The 19,188-nt window shown below is 42.5% G+C and overlaps 2 protein-coding genes across 5 annotated transcripts in view; one reads left to right on the top strand and one right to left on the bottom strand.

Annotated features, from left to right (window-relative positions):
* PTPRN (protein tyrosine phosphatase receptor type N) overlaps positions 1 to 18,596 on the top strand; it is a 49,594-nt gene extending 30,998 nt beyond the window's left edge. For all 3 annotated transcript variants that reach the window (XM_032217870.1, XM_032217878.1, XM_032217863.1), the window contains 11 exons: positions 1,031 to 1,243; positions 1,798 to 2,013; positions 2,667 to 2,814; positions 3,413 to 3,486; positions 5,089 to 5,166; positions 6,175 to 6,294; positions 7,119 to 7,285; positions 12,008 to 12,061; positions 12,565 to 12,629; positions 14,855 to 14,928; positions 15,577 to 18,596. In XM_032217870.1, coding sequence (XP_032073761.1) covers positions 1,031 to 1,243; positions 1,798 to 2,013; positions 2,667 to 2,814; positions 3,413 to 3,486; positions 5,089 to 5,166; positions 6,175 to 6,294; positions 7,119 to 7,285; positions 12,008 to 12,061; positions 12,565 to 12,629; positions 14,855 to 14,928; positions 15,577 to 15,648 — 1,281 coding nt within the window. In that variant the 3' untranslated portion in view covers positions 15,649 to 18,596. The remainder of the gene's footprint in view (positions 1 to 1,030; positions 1,244 to 1,797; positions 2,014 to 2,666; positions 2,815 to 3,412; positions 3,487 to 5,088; positions 5,167 to 6,174; positions 6,295 to 7,118; positions 7,286 to 12,007; positions 12,062 to 12,564; positions 12,630 to 14,854; positions 14,929 to 15,576) is intronic.
* Positions 17,740 to 19,188, bottom strand: part of LOC116509020 (dnaJ homolog subfamily B member 2-like) — a 35,525-nt gene continuing 34,076 nt past the window's right edge. For both annotated transcript variants that reach the window (XM_032217908.1, XM_032217900.1), the window contains exon 11: positions 17,740 to 18,692. In XM_032217908.1, coding sequence (XP_032073799.1) covers positions 18,682 to 18,692 — 11 coding nt within the window. In that variant the 3' untranslated portion in view covers positions 17,740 to 18,681. The remainder of the gene's footprint in view (positions 18,693 to 19,188) is intronic.

The following is a 19,188-nucleotide window of genomic DNA, read 5'->3' as shown; positions in this document are numbered from 1 at the left end:
GATAGTGTTTGGCCAAGAGAGAGTTCTTTGGATTCTGACTCATACGCCAAACCTTCAAGTTGCCTGTTTGGAAAGTCTGCTTTTGAGTTAAGAAAGACATGGAACCAGGAGAAAAGATGGGCCTAAATAAATTGTTCAGCTCCTAGCATGAAAGAAGAAGAAAGACATTGGCTGCATAATATGGAAAGAATAGAATGAGACTTCAGCAAAGGTTCCAGGTTTAGTCATGGGGGTGGCACAGAGCCTGAGGAGAGCAGGACAGCAGTGAGCAGTAGCAATTTTGATAAGGCTCCACAATGCCAGGATGATGGAATGGCAACTAATAGCTTAAACCAGTGATGGCTGTGACTATTCAGATGGGATGGAACTACAACAGCCACTCTACTGTTGCCCTTGGCCATGTTGTGGCAGAGACAGAACTGAGAACTAGACACTAGCAACATTTGAAGGGCTCCAATCTCCCATCTTGGACTAGACCCTGTGTACCATCTTCCTTTGGTGGAGGTGCGCCAGGGGTGAGTTCCTGTCAGTTCTAACCTCTTCTATAGAAGAGATTCCACAAATCCACAGTGCTGTTTAGAACCGGTTCCAGCTCCCTCCCCCCGCCCGTCCGCACATCATCAAGATGAAGAGCTAGAGGAGGAATTCTGGGAGTTGAAGTCCACAAGTCTTAAAGCTGTCAAGTTTGAACACCCCTGAGGTTTTTTTTTCTAAAGGGTTAGGGGTGCAAAGGTCTTGTAACTTGACAGCTTTAAAACTTGCATGCTTCAAATGCCAGGGTTTCTGAGCCAACATTTTGGTTGCTAAGCAAGAGAGTTGTTAAGTGAGTTTCACCACATTTTACAAGTTGGTCACGCACATCCAGTAACATGGCCGGCAAGCCACTCCCACCCGGTCCCATGGCTGGCAAGCCACTCCCACAAAGCAGACCACACCTACAGAAGAGGTTCTAAAAAAAATTGAAACCCACCACTGAGGTGCTTCCTTATTTATCCCCAAGCTCACCTGTTCTATGCCTGTCTTTCCACAGCGCAATGAGGCTGCAACCTACCCCCATCCTGCCCATTTTGGCAACACTTTCCGCTCGGTGCTGCTCACCTTTGTGTCACTGGCCTGTGTGGCCGGCATCGTCATTGCTGCTGTTGTGGTCTTCTGTCTGCGCCAGCATGCCAAGCAGCGGGAGAAAGAGCGGTTGGCAGGGCTGGGGCCAGAGGGAGCGACCGACAGCACCTATGAATACCAGGTACCAGTGGGATTGACGGCAGGGGAGAACTCTGACATCCCTGAGTCTGCCAAGACCACGCGATATGGAGCACCATTGTTCACCAGAAATCATAGGCTGGGATGCCCAGCACCTTCCATTTAGTTACTGAAGCCATTTTTGGAGTTCCTCCAAATTGTGCGAGATTGCACAAGGGCCCCAAAGGGCCCCAGCTTAGCATAATATGCAGCGGTAGCTACGAAGGCTTTAACTGGTGTGATTAAGAGTGTTGGGCAAGCACATTCCTAAAACTGAAAAGCTCCAGCCTCTCGTTGAGTGCCAGAATACAAATGCAAGCTTCCTGGACAGATGGCTGCTAGGCATGGCTCCTAGCTCCTTGGGGAGGATTGGACTGAGGTGAACTCAGTTATATCTTTATTTTCCTACTGTTTTTGCATCTCTTGAGTGGAAGAATTAAGGATATTTGGATGGTTGGAATGCTTTTGGCTCTGTCAAACTCTCTGCTTTTCCTACCTTTTGTCTGCTCTAAGTGACCACTGTGCATGGTTGTTGTAGCTGGGTCCTCTTTCCCACAGGAGCTCTGCCGACAGCACATGGCTACCAAGTCCCTCTTTGGCCGTGCAGAAACCCCTCCACCCCCTGCTCCTGCCGAAAATTCTCGCGTCAGCAGTGTCTCCTCACAATTCAGCGATGCACCCCAGGCCAGTCCCAGCTCCCACAGCAGCACACCATCTTGGTGTGAAGAGCCTGTGCAGTCCAATATGGATATCTCCACTGGGCACATGATTCTGGTGAGGAGCACCCACACCCTACATATTTGTGCTGTTTGGACAGCTTGACGGGGTTTGCAAGCTTGCCAGATAGAGCTTTACAGAAGGCATAGATACTAGGTGTCATTTTTTGAAATGAAACACCAAATGGCCCCACTTAATCAACCACGGCTGACCTCAAAAGCTAAACAAGATTGGATCTGAGGATAGATTTGATTGGAGACCATGAGGGAATTCTAGAGAGAGGAGACGATGGCCAGAACAAAATAGTTCCATATTGCTGCCTGGTGATTGCATAGTTGTATACGTGAGATCATCAGGAATTAAATTTTACTTTCAGAGGCTTTACTTATTTCCTTTTTTTAAAATGAAATTAAAACCTGGTAAGTAAACTTATAGTCAAGTCAACATGGCTGGCTGGGGAATTCTGGGAGTTGAAGCCCAAACATCTTAAAGATGGTGAGTTAAAAAACAGTGCTCTAGATTTTGACAGCAATGTGACAGTCATAAGATGTATTGAGATTGTCGATTCTGAGAATTCAGTTCCCAAACATCTTGAAGGTATCAAGTCAGAGAATGCTTTCAATAGATCTTAGTAATCTCTTTGGAGTGAGGGAGAAGGAGAGGTATATTTTTAAGTCCAGGATGTGACAACTGTTCTGTTGCCCCCACAGGCATATATGGAGGACCATCTACGTAATCGTGATAGGCTGGCTAAAGAGTGGCAAGCACTGTGTGCATACCAAGCAGAACCAAACACTTGTGATGCTGCCCAGCGTGAAGCCAATGTCAAGAAGAACCGCAACCCAGATTATGTGCCCTGTGAGTCCCTACTAGCACTGCCTATGGGCACTAAGGGATGTGATTGTCCCATTTTATTCCTGCTCCTTGCTAGCTTAGCAGAAGGCTTGGAGTGTAGCCAGTGCATGGTTCTACTGCGGTGGCTATCGGTCCACGCTTAACTGGGCATTGGGGAGGGAAGTGTAGCAAGACTATGGTGTATGGGACACCAGTATAAAAAGGGCAGTACATTAAGTGAGTAGGGTCATATCAAAGAGCAGATAGAGGCATATTTTCTGACATTCTTTGACTTGGGGTGGGTTGTTTTTTTCCCCTTAAATATATTCAACCTATTTAAAGGGTAATAATGCTCTTTTCATAAGCTTCCAATCTACAAATAGAGGGAAGCCGCAGCCTGATTTTTTAAAGAAATCCCAACCCAGAAATTCAATATTATTTTGGAAAGAATTTGCAAATCACATGCAATTCTAGGGTTATGGATTCCCTACCGCTGGTCTAGAGATGCATCAGCAATTCAGTGTTGGGGAGATGGCACTGTAGCTTCACATGAATTCCAGCTTCCTCCTACTCCGGCCAGACTAGACCATCAGCTCCTTGTTTCTTTTTCTATTGTTCCCAGATGATCACACACGCATCAAGTTGAAAATGGAATGCAACCCATCGCGGAGTGACTTCATTAATGCCAGCCCCATTGTGAGTGACAGACACCCATGTTCCTCCCCTTGCTATTGCACTCCATATCCAAGCAAATGCTGCCTCACTGGCCCATTTTTAAGAGGCTGCCTGTGCCACCTTTCTCACCAAGTTGAAGAGCAGCCATTGCTCAGCTAGAAAGGACACTCCCAAAGCCCCCTCAGCCCTGCCACTTTGGATTAAATGTGCCACATCATTTTTTTGAAGGTGTAATGCCATCTGTTCTTCAGCCATCAGCTCTACCTTCTGTTCCCAGGATGTATTTGTTAGCCAGGCCTCAAAATTGTCTCTCACCTGCCTTTTAGAAGCAGATAGACTTTCTCACTTCTTGGTGTGAAGTCTTGCGGTTCCCAATTGGACAACTGTTCCATTAAGCTAGTCTCTCCTTTTTCAATCTGTCTGCATATTTTCTCACTTTAGAAAGATATTCTGTGTCTCATTCTTCCTACTTTCCATCAAGGATATAATATTTAAACAATGTCTCTCTAAAAGCAGTGTTCTGTTAAGGGCAATAGGTGGGTGCTATAGGACAGCATCTTTTTCTCTGGATGTGATGTTTTTCTCTCTCTTTATCCTCTCCAAGCTGGCCATGATTATTTATTCTTCAGTCTAATTCATTCAAGTTCATCTTGATCATCTAGTTTGCTGCCTGCGGATAATTTAACTGTAAAATACCATTTCATAGTAATACATTGCACTTCTAATAAAGTCAAGTTTGATTGCTCTGTGAATCCATTGCAGTATCTTTATCCAGAATGAGCAAAATCAAATAACTTGTTGTGGTCCACCAGATTCAGACAGTGAGGAGGTTGGGGAGGAACATGGGCCAGGCCTGGAGTCTGGAGAAGGCTCTGATGAGGGCTCTGTGTCAGAGGCAGAGATGGGACCAGGGCCGTACACCAGCTATCAACTGCCTTCAGAATCAGACATCGGGGAGGCAGACAAATAGCTGGAGCTTGTTCCCAGTATGTGCATGCGCAGAGTTGCCAGATGAAGGGAACAACTAAAGAACAGGGGTCGACTTGGGAATAAGGCCAGACAATGAATGGCCCCTCCGAGAGGAAATAAAAGAGGAGCGAAAGGGGAGTGGAGTTTGCAGGAGACAATTTGTTCGCCCAATTGGCTCATGACTCTCCAAGACTCCTTGCAAAGTTTTGCAAATATCGGCCTGTCAGCTCTCCAAGCCAGATAAGGTCTGTGACTGTAAATCCTCCTTTAAAAGACTTTGCCAGCTGTGAATGAGCAGAATTCACAGTAAATTAATAAAAGGGTTTTTTGTCAGGACAAGGAGTTTGTTTCATGCTCTTGGGAAGCCTCGGTCAGAACATAACTACTAACCAGATGTGTTCCACATCACCTTCTATAGCTCAAGAGAGTACTGGGTGTGTGCCCAAACACCTACATGGTGATAACAGATCTTTAATGTAGATTCATTTACAACTCATCCTCTTGAGCCTACATTATCAAGTCTAATTCTCTTCTATCCCTCCCCTTTTAGAATCCCCAGCTAGCATAGAAGAACTAGGAATTGGAGTCCGTACTCATTCACAGAACACTGGGGAGGAGGAAAGCTGTTTTACTTCATACTCTGTTTCTTTGCAGATTGACCATGATCCACGGATGCCAGCATACATTGCAACGCAAGGTCCATTGTCCCACACCATTGCTGATTTTTGGCAGGTAAGAGGGCCGTGGAGATGTTTATTCTAAAGGGATTGCATTCCTATGCTGCCTGATAGGGTATTTGGACTGAAATTTGGCTTTTTTTTCCAAAGGCAACTGGACTTTGTTTTTCCTTGAAGATATTTTGCTTCTCATCCAAGAAGCTTCAGAACAATGTCCAGTTGTCTTTTGAAAAAAGCACCTTTGGGAGAACAATGACTTGGATGACTGAGAATCTCCATAGACATTTGGACTGATATTTCTTTGGCACAGGGGGGGGCGGTTTCTATAATCCCTGGCAATATATTCAAAGCCTTTAGAAGAGAGGCAGATAGACGATAGAGAGCATGGAGTCCCTCTTCCCATTCTGAAACAAGGGCAGGTTTGTGTGCCATAGCAACATCTCCAGTGGCAAACTCCTCAAAGCATGAATGTATAAATATACAGTTTTATTTGAATTATGTTATGAATGAATAACAAGCAAGGCATCAGAAAGATAGATTGTCACACTTGATGCTGAGAAGCTGCTGAGTTCCTCTTCCTATTTAGAATTTCATTAGATCTTGTTGTTGTTAGTTGCGAAGTCATGTCCAACCCATCGCGATCCGATGGACAATTCTCCTCCAGGACTTCCTGTCCTCTACCATTCCCCAGAGTCCATTTAAGCTCACACCGACTGCTTCAGTGTCTCCATCCAGCCACCTCATTCTCTGTCGTCACAATCTTTCCCAGCATTAGGCTCTTCTCTAGTGAGTCCTCCTTTATTAGACCTACCCAATACTCTAGTGAGTCCTTCTCTATTACCCAATACATTTCCACGCTGACTTTGCAGCCCAGGCAAATTTAAATGTCTGTTTTTGCTTTGTTTTAATTGGAGGCAGAGACATTCCATGAACTAGTCTCTTCACATTCTCCCCATTTGCCTCTTTTCACATGTGGGATGGCATTTGTACTTCTTTCAATGTGGAGAAGTCGGAATGTACAGTATTATAATTGCTGAATCTCCTGCCTATCCCGTCTATGTAGATGGTATGGGAAAATGGTTGCACAGTCATTGTCATGCTCACCCCACTCGTGGAAGATGGCGTCAAGCAATGTGACCGCTATTGGCCCGATGAGGGATCCTCACTTTACCACATCTATGAGGTAAGGCTGACCAATTATGTCTTTGGAATGCTGAGCAAAAAGTGGCAAGTGTTGTTCCTCTTCCGCTGTGAGGAAGTCACTGAGAAGAGGGTCATAGCTGAGGTGGCAATGATGTCCTTTTCTGATGCATCCCTAAGCAATATGAGCATTCTGCAGTTGGGCTAAACACAGCTGGGTGTGCAAATTAAACTCCTGTGGAAGATTAATGAAATCTCCTCATTCTTGTGAATACTTTATTTTCAGGCAGTCCACAAAAAAACATGGAAATATCCTTTCTTTCTCTTTCTCCCTGGGCCCCTCAGCCATCTATGCAAACTGTGAAGCTTTCCTGAGCAATACAGTGTTGGGAGCCGGAAGTGGGATAATGTATCGAATTGTGAAAGTGCTACTCGTGATATGAAGAAAGCAGGACAATGTTTATAATATTTGACATTATGTGATTATCGAATCGCAGTGACTGGAATTCCCATTCTGTAGACGAGGGGGATTGATTCAAAATGGCACACTGAATGGCCCACCACTAATTGAAAGACAGCATCTGGATAATGATATAGATAAGCCATAGTGAATTCTGATTGTGGGCAGCAAAATTATGGGCACATGTTGCATCTATTTTGCTCTATTTTGCTTATGAAAAGAAAGGCAGAAAAAGGCATTTTAACAGACCCAATACATTATCAAGTATTTGGAGGAAAACAGGAAAAGAAGTTGGGGAATTAATAGGTTGTATATAAATGGCAGGACTTATTATGTAAAGGAGACTGCTGGCTGCAAGTATCCCATGCTGCTTCTCTCCCTTTCAAAATCCTGATATCTCCATTCAGGTGAACCTTGTCTCAGAGCACATCTGGTGTGAGGATTTCCTGGTGCGCAGTTTCTACTTGAAGAATGTGCAGTCACAGGAGACACGGACTCTAACGCAATTTCACTTCCTGAGCTGGCCAGCAGAGGGCATCCCTACCACCACTAGGCCTCTTCTTGACTTCCGCAGGTAGGGAATATTGTCTTCCTATTGGGAACTGAGGGCGGGGGACATGATTTGTGGGGGGGATTTGGCTGAGTTTCAGAAGATACTCCAGACCTCATCACTTATTTCCTTTTGCAAAACACAGTCAGGGAAAGGGTCCTGGGCAGTATTAGGAGTCTTGCTATAAAATGAAAGCGGGCTGCAGAGACAGAAAATCCAAGGGTTGGCACACAATAGGCAGCAATGAGGCCTGTGTATTCTGACTAATTGAAAACAAGTAACCAGGAAGTAACTGCCAACCTAGCAGTTCGAAAGCACGTAAAAAATGCAAGTAGAAAAATAGGACCACTTTTGGAGGGAAGGTAACAGTGTTTTATGCGCCTTCAGCGTTTAGTCATGCAGCAGCTGGCCATATGACCACAGAGACATCTTCAGACAGTGCACCACCCCCTAGAGTCGGGAACAATTAGCACAAATGTGTGAGGGGAACCTTTACCTTTAACCAGAAAAAGAAGCTGAGTCCTTTCTTTTGAGGCAGGCATGCTTCACTGAGCTTTGGAAAGAGTATGGTGATATGGATTTGGGGCTCTCTTCACCTAATATAAGGTGAAGGTTTGTTCTCTCCGCGCCCACAATATTACCATAGTTTGATGCTTATTTTGCTTCACACACACACACCCTCTATTGCTTGCTTCCCAGAGACCTCCATCAAAGGCCCTTTTAGTAATCTTTCTAGAGCCATGAAAGACCTCACTCCCATCGCTGACGTCTCATTCAATCACAGATTGCCATGGAAGCTCTGCGTGGGATTTCCTTTTAACTATCAGCAGCTGAAACAATAACCTGATCCTTGCTGTAAAAAAAAGGCTTTTGAGTAGCTGGGCACTAGTTCTGCTGGAAGCCCCTGCAATAGCTAGGACATTTAGGCCCTCTGAGAACTATGCATATTGCGGTTCATTCAGTTCTGCTTGGAAGTGGCAATTGCTGTAGAGCTGAGCAAAATCCAGCCTGGAGCCCTACAGGCTGGATAAATGTATGGCCCCCATGCTAGGGAGATGGAGGTAGAGGATAAAGCTGGTGCTGTTGTTGCTTTTCACAGATGAAGAACTTTTCACTACTCAGTTGTATAGTGTTTACACTACTGCTGTTACACATCACAAAGCACCATACTAAACAAAGGCACTACATAATAAGACTCAGTAAAACAACTGAAAGTGCTCTATGTGATGTAGGATGCTATACCACCACAATAATATAACCTCAGAAAAATCTTCATATGGGGAGGCATAATTTGAACGTTATTTAGAAGATTCTGAGGACAGGGAACAGTAAGGTAGAGATAGTAGGTTGCAATACCATTCCTGCATGATCAATAAAGTAGCAATAGTTTTCCCAATTGCTCCAAAAACCTCAGATTATGCTAACTTTGAAAAACATACAAAAGAAGCTGAAAAAAACATGATCAGGAATCAGAGAATTGGTTTATTCCTTTTTTTTTAACCTAGAACAAAATGATGGCGTGATTGGTCTCTCATTAATTTCCTGTTTTCAACACTATTCTAATCTCTTTTATTCCCTATCTTGTCCTTTCCAGGTACTCTCATAAGCTCCTTCTCTTCTTGGATTCACCTGTTCCCCCCCTCCCCCCTCTGCCAGCAATTGGCTCAGTACCTATGCAGGGGGGAGTTGGGATTGGGTGAGGTTTAGGGTTGTTCTGTCAGGCAGCGGTTAAAAGAAGAACTCTGGAACATAACGTCACATCTGTGCATTGCGACGCTTAAAAATGTGCCGTTCTGTGTGTATGTGACTTCCAAGGCTTGGAAATCAATGGGCAGGCAAGGACCTCACGGCATGGAGGTAGAACGCCGCCTCCTGAGCATTTGAGGAGTCCAGGACACATACTCGGCAAATTAAAACCAGAGGATCTTCATTTAACTCCTGTTTATCGCTCTTGGTACCTCTTCCTCTTAAGTCTTGGTTCGTGGAACATACACTACGGAGCAGTCGTAGGTCTTTCTGACTGCATTGTACCATGCTCTCTTCCTTTCTCCACCTCTCCTCCTCCTCTTCCTCTCTCTTTCCTCTCTTCCTCACAGCTGCCAGTGTCATTTTTGTGATTTGCAGCTAGTAATCCTGGCCCAGTTGCATAGTCACAAAAGTGATCATTGGCTGCTGTGCCAGCGGCATGGAACAGGAGAGAACCTGGGTTGCTGTTGTGTCCATTACCTGCTCTCTTGTCCTACTGGGCCTAAAGGGGAGAGCCTGGTACTCTCCCCTTATACAGATTTTCACTGGATAATAGTTAGGGATGAATGAAGGTTCAAAGCCATAGAGCAAGGGGTACCCTGAAAGCCTTAAATGGGTTTGTGTGGGCAAAGAATCCTTAAGTCTCCACCAACCCAGCTGTCAATCTCTATAAAAGTGGAGTTGGTTGATTGCTCTTATAACCTACCAATCAGCAGCATGGGTATTTCAAAAACATGCATATATTTCCAGCTATTCACTGCTTATTTGGATGGTAGGTCTACAAATCACTCAAAAGACCATCTTTGAATCTGAAATTGGCATGCTGCACCAGAATTTAAGTATTTCTACATCACAGTGCCTAAAAGATGTCGCAACACTTGAACAATGTACAGTAGAACTAAGCCTCCCTTTCTCATCCTAGACCCCACTGTCCTAGAATAACCAGCAGCCAAACAACTTAAATATCACTTTCAAATATTTTTTTAGAGCTCCATTTAATATCTATCACATGACTTGATATGGGTGAACGGACAATAGCCAGGGAATACACCTGAGTAGGTAAAGAATTATTTCAGCCTGCTAGCAGAGAACACAATAGAAATATAGGGTGTATGGTATCAGCAGAGTCACCCGGGGGTGAGCAGAATGTTCTGTCAGAGAATGTTCTGACTTCACAATGGGCCCTTCTGGTCTTGGAACAAGCAATGTTGAGCATTCTGGAAGTGATTCAACTGTAAAAGGTTTTACATACGCCTGATTACACCCACTGAGCTTTTAGATATTCTGACAGCCTGCGGAGTAGTCCACAAATAAATCATTAGCACCGTCATCAGCACTCTGATATTGAAATGGAACACCACTCACTTAAATTGTGTTCATAATAAAGAAAACATTTAGCGAATTTCATGCCAACAACCTCACTGGTCTTCTGAACAATTTGTATGTATTAGTTTTTACTTGTTACATACTGTATGTTAGGAGGAATGGTGAATAAACCTCTTCCAAAATAATTACATCATGTTTTGCGCACACAAAAAGTGCAATAAGCTGTCATCTATTAGATTAAATCCTTTCTGATGCATGCATTTGTAGTCCATTCAATAGGGAAGTTCTTAGCTCTTCCTCCAAAGGCCTCCATTCAGCCCAGCTCCAGGGAAACAGGTTTAGTTCAGATCTGAATTGTGAGAACATTATGAAAATCAGATAGAATTATTCACCCAGGCAGTCTTCCATTAAAGAAAGCTTTTAATAAGACACAGTCAAACCTTTTCACCAAAGAAGCCAACTCTCCAGATAGGAAAAGGAGGTTATTTAGGGCGAGGGAGTACAGGAAAAATAAGGGAAACAAGCAGCCAGATAACCAAATTCCAGCTAAAATAAAATAGGTTTCTGTTTGAATGTCATTTGGCAGGTTTTTCTTCTTTGCCTCTTTTGCCTTCCAATATTATAGAACATGGATGGTTTGTTTGGAACATGGACCAATACAACAGTTAAACCAAGATAAATATTCCATGGGTTAACACCTCCCCACCCCATGGAAGGCATTGTCAGGTTTCACTAGTTAGGCTATTGAATGGAAAGGATTAAACATATCAGATTTCAGGGAAATAATGGATGACTTCTGTCTTTTTAGACTTTTTGGCATGAAGTCAGTTTGCTGGATTATTTAGGGGATATTATAGTGCCCTGCCCCAAAATAGGAATTTATAACAAAAGATGATTGGTGGATAGAATGACAGGTGGACCAAGTAACACTGTATTTTACTGTAGATTGTGTCATTTAGTACAGGAGCAAATTACACATTGATATTTTCTTTCTAATATGATTGGTAACTAAAGCCTGCAAACAAGATGTAACATAATGGTATCATCATAAGGGAAGACATCCGTATCATCAACCTTTTCTCTCCACTAGATAGTCATACAAAGAAGCACACACATATTTTTCCTATGAATGTTTTGTTTTCCTTCGAGAATGAATGGGAAGTCACAAATCCATTTGTCTTGTTTCAGAGGCTTCATAAAAATAAGATTGGCTCACCACAGATTATTTACTCTTGATTCAGTTAACAATTTGGCATTTTCAAGTATTTCCAATGCGTAAAACAAAAATGGGTGCCTGTGAACTCAACTGAAAATCCACACTTGGTTTAGTTGAAAATAAACTGAACACTAGTATATGGTATATTTTGCCTTAGTTCCTGAGCCTCCTGTTGGATTTCATCCCTACACATAATTTGGCCATTTTAGGTATTGTTACGGTTGCTCTAGGAGATGCGTGAATGTTTTCCAGGTGATTTTATAATGTTCCACACACATGCAATTTTCATGTTAGATTGCAACCTACCAGCTGTAAGTGAAATACTATTCATCTCCTGAATGTTTTCCTTGATGCTTGTTCCTGCTTGGTTGTTCAGGGATAAAAGGGGGTGACTTAATCCACATGACTTCTCCCTGAGAGTTCATCTATCTGATCCCATCCTTTCATTATTCCGGCAGGAAGGTGAACAAATGCTACCGGGGGCGCTCATGTCCAATCGTCGTGCACTGCAGGTAATGACCTGGTCAGGGGGAATAATGGGGGAGAGCAACTAGGAGAAACTGAAGAGGATTGAACAAATGTCATGAAAAAATAAATGCTCCCCTTTGGTGGCCTTTTCAAGCAGACAAGGAATGTGAGATCTTTTGCCGGGGGTGTGTGACAAGAATATGAGTACATGAGAGTATGAGAGTTGGGAGCTAATGCATTCAAATAAATAAGTTATGAAAATCAGTGTGGCAAAGCAGGACAAAGAGCCAGCATCTTGTCCCTCATAACCAAGGCATTCCACAAGTTTAAAAATCTGGTCGGGAAAAGGATAGCAGGTTAACCTGCCATTCAGATTCATAGACCTCCTTCCAAGAACTAAATAGCACTGTCAAAACTGAAGGCTGATCATTGACATTACAGCAGATCAGAAGATTTCTGTGAGCCAGACCTTCCTCACATTGAACGGTGAACATTATGTACCCTGCTGCTGTTTGAAGCCACAAGTGTGTTTCCTTATCTTTTACAGTGATGGCGCAGGAAGGACTGGAACATACATTCTTATTGACATGGTTTTAAACCGAATGGCAAAAGGTGAGACGGTGGAAGGAAGAGACTTACATAAACCCATTTTCTGCAAATAGTCTGTCAATTCAACATAAGAAAATCCAGTCTGGTGCAGCAGGCAAATGTCCTAGCTAGTGTTCCCATAGCAACAGGCCTTAGAGAAATCTGAAGCGAAATTACTAATTCCTGCTGTTGATAGCCGTATCCTGCCTTCTTAAAGCTACTCCAGTTAATGGAGTTACTGCATCCTGCTGTAGTGGATAGTTTAACTATGTAAAGAAATGTTTCTATTTACTTATCCACCCATTACTTAACTTCAGTTCAGTGATGACCCCAGATTCTAGTTATTATAAGAGTCAAAAAGCTTTCCCTCTGTATTTTCCTTCACATAATATATGTATGTATGTTTCCATCATGCTTTCCATTTTTCTAAGCTTAAAATCTTCCTTTACTGACATCATAAATACAGTATATTATTCCAGAGCTTTCTTTTCTCTCAGTCATCCTGAATAATCTGTTATTTAAAAATGTACAACCTCACTGCTCATTATTTTACATTTGGTTATTTAAGATTAACCAATCGGCATGAACTCCACCCTAGATCCTTTGAGATCCTTGAATCACAAAGACTGGTCATTATTCTTAGTCTATGTTTATGTTGCACGCCCAGTTGCTCATCCATAACTGACCATCCCCTTATTCTTTAATTGCTAGTGAGGAATATTAGCAAAAATCAAAAATGAAAAGTCAACATTTGAAAATTCAATTAATAAGTTTTTCCTCCCTATTTATATACACTGTGAAAGAACTCTCAAATAATATTTTATTTAATAATGCATACTATCAAACAGATGTTCAGTTGGATTAGGGTTTGGGTAGCTATGCAAAACATTTCTGAATCCTCTTAAATTCTTTTTAATACCAAGCATTAGTCATATAAAGTCTAAAACATTCATAATACTATGTTCTAATGCCTCAGTAGAGGTATTATTTTGACAAGAAAAGATTACATTCCCATTAATTGATTCTATGTCCAGTTAGCCACACAATGAATGTCTCAGTGAAAATTTTGGCCCTTCAAAATCTGGCTTTTTTAATTTGACAGAATTAGAAAATTGTCATACTGCATGGAAAATATTACTGTATTCATATTTCATGAATTTAATCATTTTTCTTAACTCCATCCCTTTTTGCAGCTCCTGATGTACTATTTAAGGTCAAATCCAAACTCTCAACCCAAAGAAAATTGTACAATTTTTGTATTTAGGATATTCAGCAATACAACTTGTCACAATCAGAATAGCTTTTTCAGTCTATTTGAAAATACTTGAAAACACCTCTTAAGCATGTGTCTCTGAAGAACATTTTCTTTTCATTGTCCTTAAAAATTTCTAATATTAATAAATACATAAAATAAATAAAAGAGCAACCTGAGCAGTAACAGCAATGATTTTTTGGAGTCCACATCAGATTTCTTCCTGGGAAGAATCTGCCCTTTTTAAAAATGTATATTTTGATATAATGCTCTTGAAATAGAAACATGTTCTTTAATATTCCTTTCATAGCTCGTTTCCCATGATGTTGATTCCTTCCATATTGTTTATTTTCCTTTTCCTCCAACTAATATCTTTTTTTCCACAAGAGGCTAATTCTGTGTAACCGCAAGTTAACTTTCTAAAGATCTTAGAAGGGATCTGTCAAAAGCCTCTCTGCATCTTTCAACTTTTTGCTGTCAAACAAACTTGAGGAAATGAATTCATTCTTTTAGAGATTATGCATACATTTTGTCCAGCAGACAAAATAATGCCCCATTCCATATACTGGATAGCTGCTGTACCCTCTTTACTATCTAGTAGGTATTTATTGATTTATGTAACTGATTATTTACTAATTATTAAATTTACTATTAAATCAAAGTTACTTACTACCTACTTAGTAAATATATGAAGTTATATATTAGCTGAAGTTCTTGTTACTGTGATTCTTTTTCCCTAGAGTTTATCATGCCAATTCCACAAGAGTGCAAATATAATACTGTACATCGCCCTCATTAAATGATCAGATCCCTTCAAATTATGCTTTGAAGGCCACATCTTTTCTGTCATCTACCCTACATTTGTTTTAACTTTTTCTGTGTCTACTCACATATTTTGAATGTGGGGTCAATGCACAGATACAAATATCCCCAATGCCCCCCTAGAATATTCCTTATTCACCAATTTCTGATTTTCACCTCTTCACCTCTATCCTAGGTGTGAAGGAGATAGATATTGCAGCCACTTTGGAGCACGTGAGGGACCAGAGACCAGGTGTGGTACAGACTAAGGTACGTCTCAATGCTTCCTTGCTCACAAGAATTCTATGCAGTCCTCTTGATGGAAGAGCTGAGTATTTAAGTGAATGTAGTCCAAGATAACAAATCAATGTCCTGGCTATTTGTAAATATCAAATATTATCTTTAAGTGTATCATACTAGTCTGGGGGAAAAAGGAGGCTCTCAATCAAAAAAAGAAGAGAAAAGGTGCTTTTTCCAAGAGGCAACTGGACTTTCTGGTTTTCCTATGAAAACACATCACTTTTCATCCCAGAAGCTTCTTCAGCTCGGATTGGATGGTGGGGAATGGAAGGTCAGAGCTGAAGAAGCTTCTTGGATGAGAAGCGAAACATCTTCAAAGAAAAACCAGAAAGTCCAGTTGCTTCTTGAAAAAAGCACATTTGGGACAACCATCACCTGGATGACTGAGAATCTCCATAGACATTAAGAGAGAGTGTACTTATGTTTGAAGGATTCAAACTAAAGTTAAAAAGAAACTGCTTTTTATTTTAGCATAGTTATATAGTTATATTATTAGAGATGGTAGTGCTTCTCCCTTCTAAGAAGGGAGTACAGAAAAGGAAAAAAAAGGGGACCCAAATTCTTGGTACTCTTGACTATGCCCATGCTACTTTATAAACTTGGCTTTTGTGTTCCCAGGACCAGTTTGAATTTGCACTGACAGCCGTGGCAGAGGAAGTGAATGCCATCCTGAAGGCTCTGCCCCAATGAAGCCTCTATTCAGCATAGCCCAACTTGGTGATTCCCCAACCTGACTCTTTGCCTCTGCTGTTGCCGTGTTCTTGCCTGGGGTGTTTTCCCTTTACCATGTGTCATCTCCATGTGGTTCACCATGGCTGCATTTAATTGCCCTGTGGAAATGTTGGCCCCTTGCCTACCTGCCCAATTGGGTCTCATCCATCCAACATTTTATAACCTTCCTCATGCTGCTAAGGCCTATTCCACCCTGGTCTCTCTGGAAGCAGCCCTTGGTGGATAGAAGAGTTGGGTCCCCTTTCTAGACAGCCAGGACACCTCTAGTATGAGAGGATGTGCCATGGAGCAATACAGGGGCTGCAGTCCAAAGGAGAGTTAGCCCCTCCTTGTGAGATGCATTAAAGACCAGTTTTCTGAAGTGCCTACTTTATGTTTACGGGCATTGGTCAAAGCAAGTAGATTTGCAATGGGAGGGCTGTGGGCCCATTTCTATTTTCTATTCAGTGTCCTGCTTAGCCCTAATGCCCACATGAATGAGTAGAAATGGTAATGCCTTAGCAGAAGCTAGGTTACGTCTATTGCCAGTTTTCATCCTTCTTCCATTCTTCTCTCTCTAAATTTTACCGCCTGATCCTGTGCCCACAGCAGGGAAAGAACCTAACACTGCTTCTGCGCTCATTGTTGTCCCATTGTTGTCGTCCTTCTCCGTTTCCTGCAGGCCTGGAGCCAAGCCTAGTCACGGCCATTTGCTCCCTTCCCTAAATGGAGGAAGGGAACATTAAGGGAGATGGCCCACAGCTGCTAATTGCTGTGTTGTCTCCCTACTTTCTCCTGGGTGTTACTTATCACAAAGAGACATTTCTAGAGAATCTAATTTTGTATTTGATGTGAATAAAGGTTTTGTGTCGCGTTTGTGCAGCTGCAGCCCAGCCTCCCCATCTTGTGTATAACCAGGCAGGAAAATGCATTGTCTCCTCATGCCAAAAGCTTTATAGATAACAACTCGGAGTGTCAGGTATTTTCCTGGAGGTAGAAGAATTAGCTCCAAAGGGATGGCATGTAAAGGAGTCAGTGACTTGCCCACGTGGTGTCAAATGGTACAGTGCTATCCCAATCCTTGTTATGTGTGCGCCTGGCAATGGGGGTGGGCATATGTACAAACACGTATCTAATTTTGAAATTCTTAAAAATACAATATTTCCTGCCTTTCTGTCTGCTGCCCTTTCACACGCAGAAGGAACACCAAGTAGGTTCTGTCTATACTTAAGCCTTTTCTGCTCACACTTTATCCCACCTAAGCACTAGCCTTACCATCTTTTCCTGCCTCCTTGGCTTGATTCCCCACACCCCTGAAATACATAGGCAGGGACACCCATGATCTGAATAGTCATGTTATCTTGCGTCTACAGGAAAAAGTGCACCACTGTTTCAAGTAGATCCAATGAGAAAGTTGTTAACAAACTCATCGCCACCATCCCATATGCAACCATAGGATTATAACCTTGGGGAAGATACCTGTGGGGAGGAATCTGGGTGGGCGGGTGGGAGATGGCGGATGGCCTTTTGTGAAATAGGTGGATTGGCTCTGACCCTTAACTGCCAGGCTCCCTTCGAGCCCTTTTTTGCCATAGCAAGCCATGTGTTTCAAGGATACCACTTTGTTTTATGAGCATTCTGGATATTATCAGTTGATTTTTAAAAATATATATATTTAAGCTATTTCATATATTTTCACAAGTTAATTCCTCCACCTAGTTTTATTCTTTAACTATGAAGCTGTAAGTAGCTCTTAAAGTGTATCTAAAGGTAAGTGTATAGGAGACAATAACCTTAAAACACCATGGAAGCAATCTTTTAAAGTACCCAACCCAGGCTTGATTTTATCTTCTGTTAAGAGGATAATAAATTAGAAGAGGTTTAAAAAAAAGGCCTAAATACTACTGCAATTCGATGAAATACTATGCTCATCCTGTGTGGAAGCAGGCAGGACACCAAATGGGAGAAATTGTTCTTTGAATTACCTGTCGTTTATAGCCTTTTTATCGAATTCCAGAAAGGGCAAAATAATTCCTCCCTAACCTCTTTGCAAACATTTTTGAGACAGCATTAATTGCAAATAAGTTTATTGATAAATGTCGTCCATTTTATACCAGGCCAGCACTCTGCATTACAAAAGAGATCAGATCCACTCCAAGTTACAGACATGTTGAACGGGGTTGTGTTATCTGTAGCCATTATTTCATGAGAATTTTGCTTAAAAGGGCCGGAGGGGGATTGGGGGCAGGATGAGCCACAGACCTAGCCCTTTCCTTGCTACCAAGAGAGTCCGAATTCCTCTCTTTGCAGTGACTGGTTTGGAAGAGACCTTGCTGCTCTAAGGGAGAAACTTGATGTCTTTAGAACAGCATTGCCATGTGCTGGGACTGCAACTCCCACAGTTCTCTCATAGCAGGGCCATCGTGCTAGCTAGGAATTCTGGGAGTTCAGTTATCATTCGGTATATGATTGCGGGTTAGGGAAGGTGCTAAGGCTGCCTTTTGCACAACATGAGAGTCTACCCTGGTGCTCGAACAAAACTTTGTTTGTTCCCATTCATGTGACTCTCCAAACACAAATGGTGTTTGTCTTGAAATCCGTGTTTCCCTGGGCAGCTGAAGATGATGCTGCAGCCCATGCCTATGAAGAGTTTCTGGCTTTCTCGACCCACCACTGCCTCTCTGGACAGACCATTTAAGACTACCCACCGCTCTTCAGCCAGGCACTCTTAAGAGGGCAATGAGCACCAGTGAAGAGGGCTCACAAGTATAAAAGGCCTTGGCTCTATGGAGCAGCAAGATAGCTACTTCTACAGCAAACAGGCTATAGCCTGCCTGAGTCAGTGAGTGCTACATGTTATGCAGCAGAAAGAACGAAGGGGGGGGGAAACACACTCGGCACTTGCCAGTCCCCCCCGCAGATTCAGGGAGAGAACAGAAAGTGAAGTCCAGGCCTGAGCAGCCTTCAACGAGAGCGAATGCTGGAAAGGCAATCCCCATGGCTCTTCCAGACTCAGAACACACCTGGGGAAAGAAGCAAGGAGACAGCAGGAGGGGAAGGGAGAGAAAAATACAGATACCAAGTGAATTAGACGACAGTGAAAAGTGGGCAGCAGCCGGCAGTGTCTTAGCTATGACATATTCCCCAAAGAAAGGGAGGGCGAGTACTTTAGCATCAAGGCAGTTGTTGCAAACCCCTGAGATCATGCAAGAACCACTCTGTTTCAACCTTGGTGTGGCAAGGGAAGAATGCATTGGAGCATGCAAAATAAGGAACGTGAGCCCCAGAAGAGTTGCTATTAATGAACTACTTGTGGTAAAGAAGATTCCCACCTCTTTCTAGTAACCCTTGTTTCTTATTGATCATAATATTTATTCCACCAAGACACTATTGCAAAGGGAGTGGGGGTGGTGGTGGAAAGAAGACAGCAAGGCCTCCTCCTATTTAACATCTACATGAAGCCGCTGGGTGAGATCATACGCCGGCACGGGATTAAGTACCACCAATACGCGGATGATA

Source organism: Thamnophis elegans, chromosome 1, assembly GCF_009769535.1.
Source record: "Thamnophis elegans isolate rThaEle1 chromosome 1, rThaEle1.pri, whole genome shotgun sequence".
Lineage (NCBI taxonomy): Eukaryota > Metazoa > Chordata > Lepidosauria > Squamata > Colubridae > Thamnophis > Thamnophis elegans.
The sequence above is the reverse complement of the archived record's forward strand: the minus strand, read 5'-3'. Positions and strand labels throughout refer to the sequence as shown.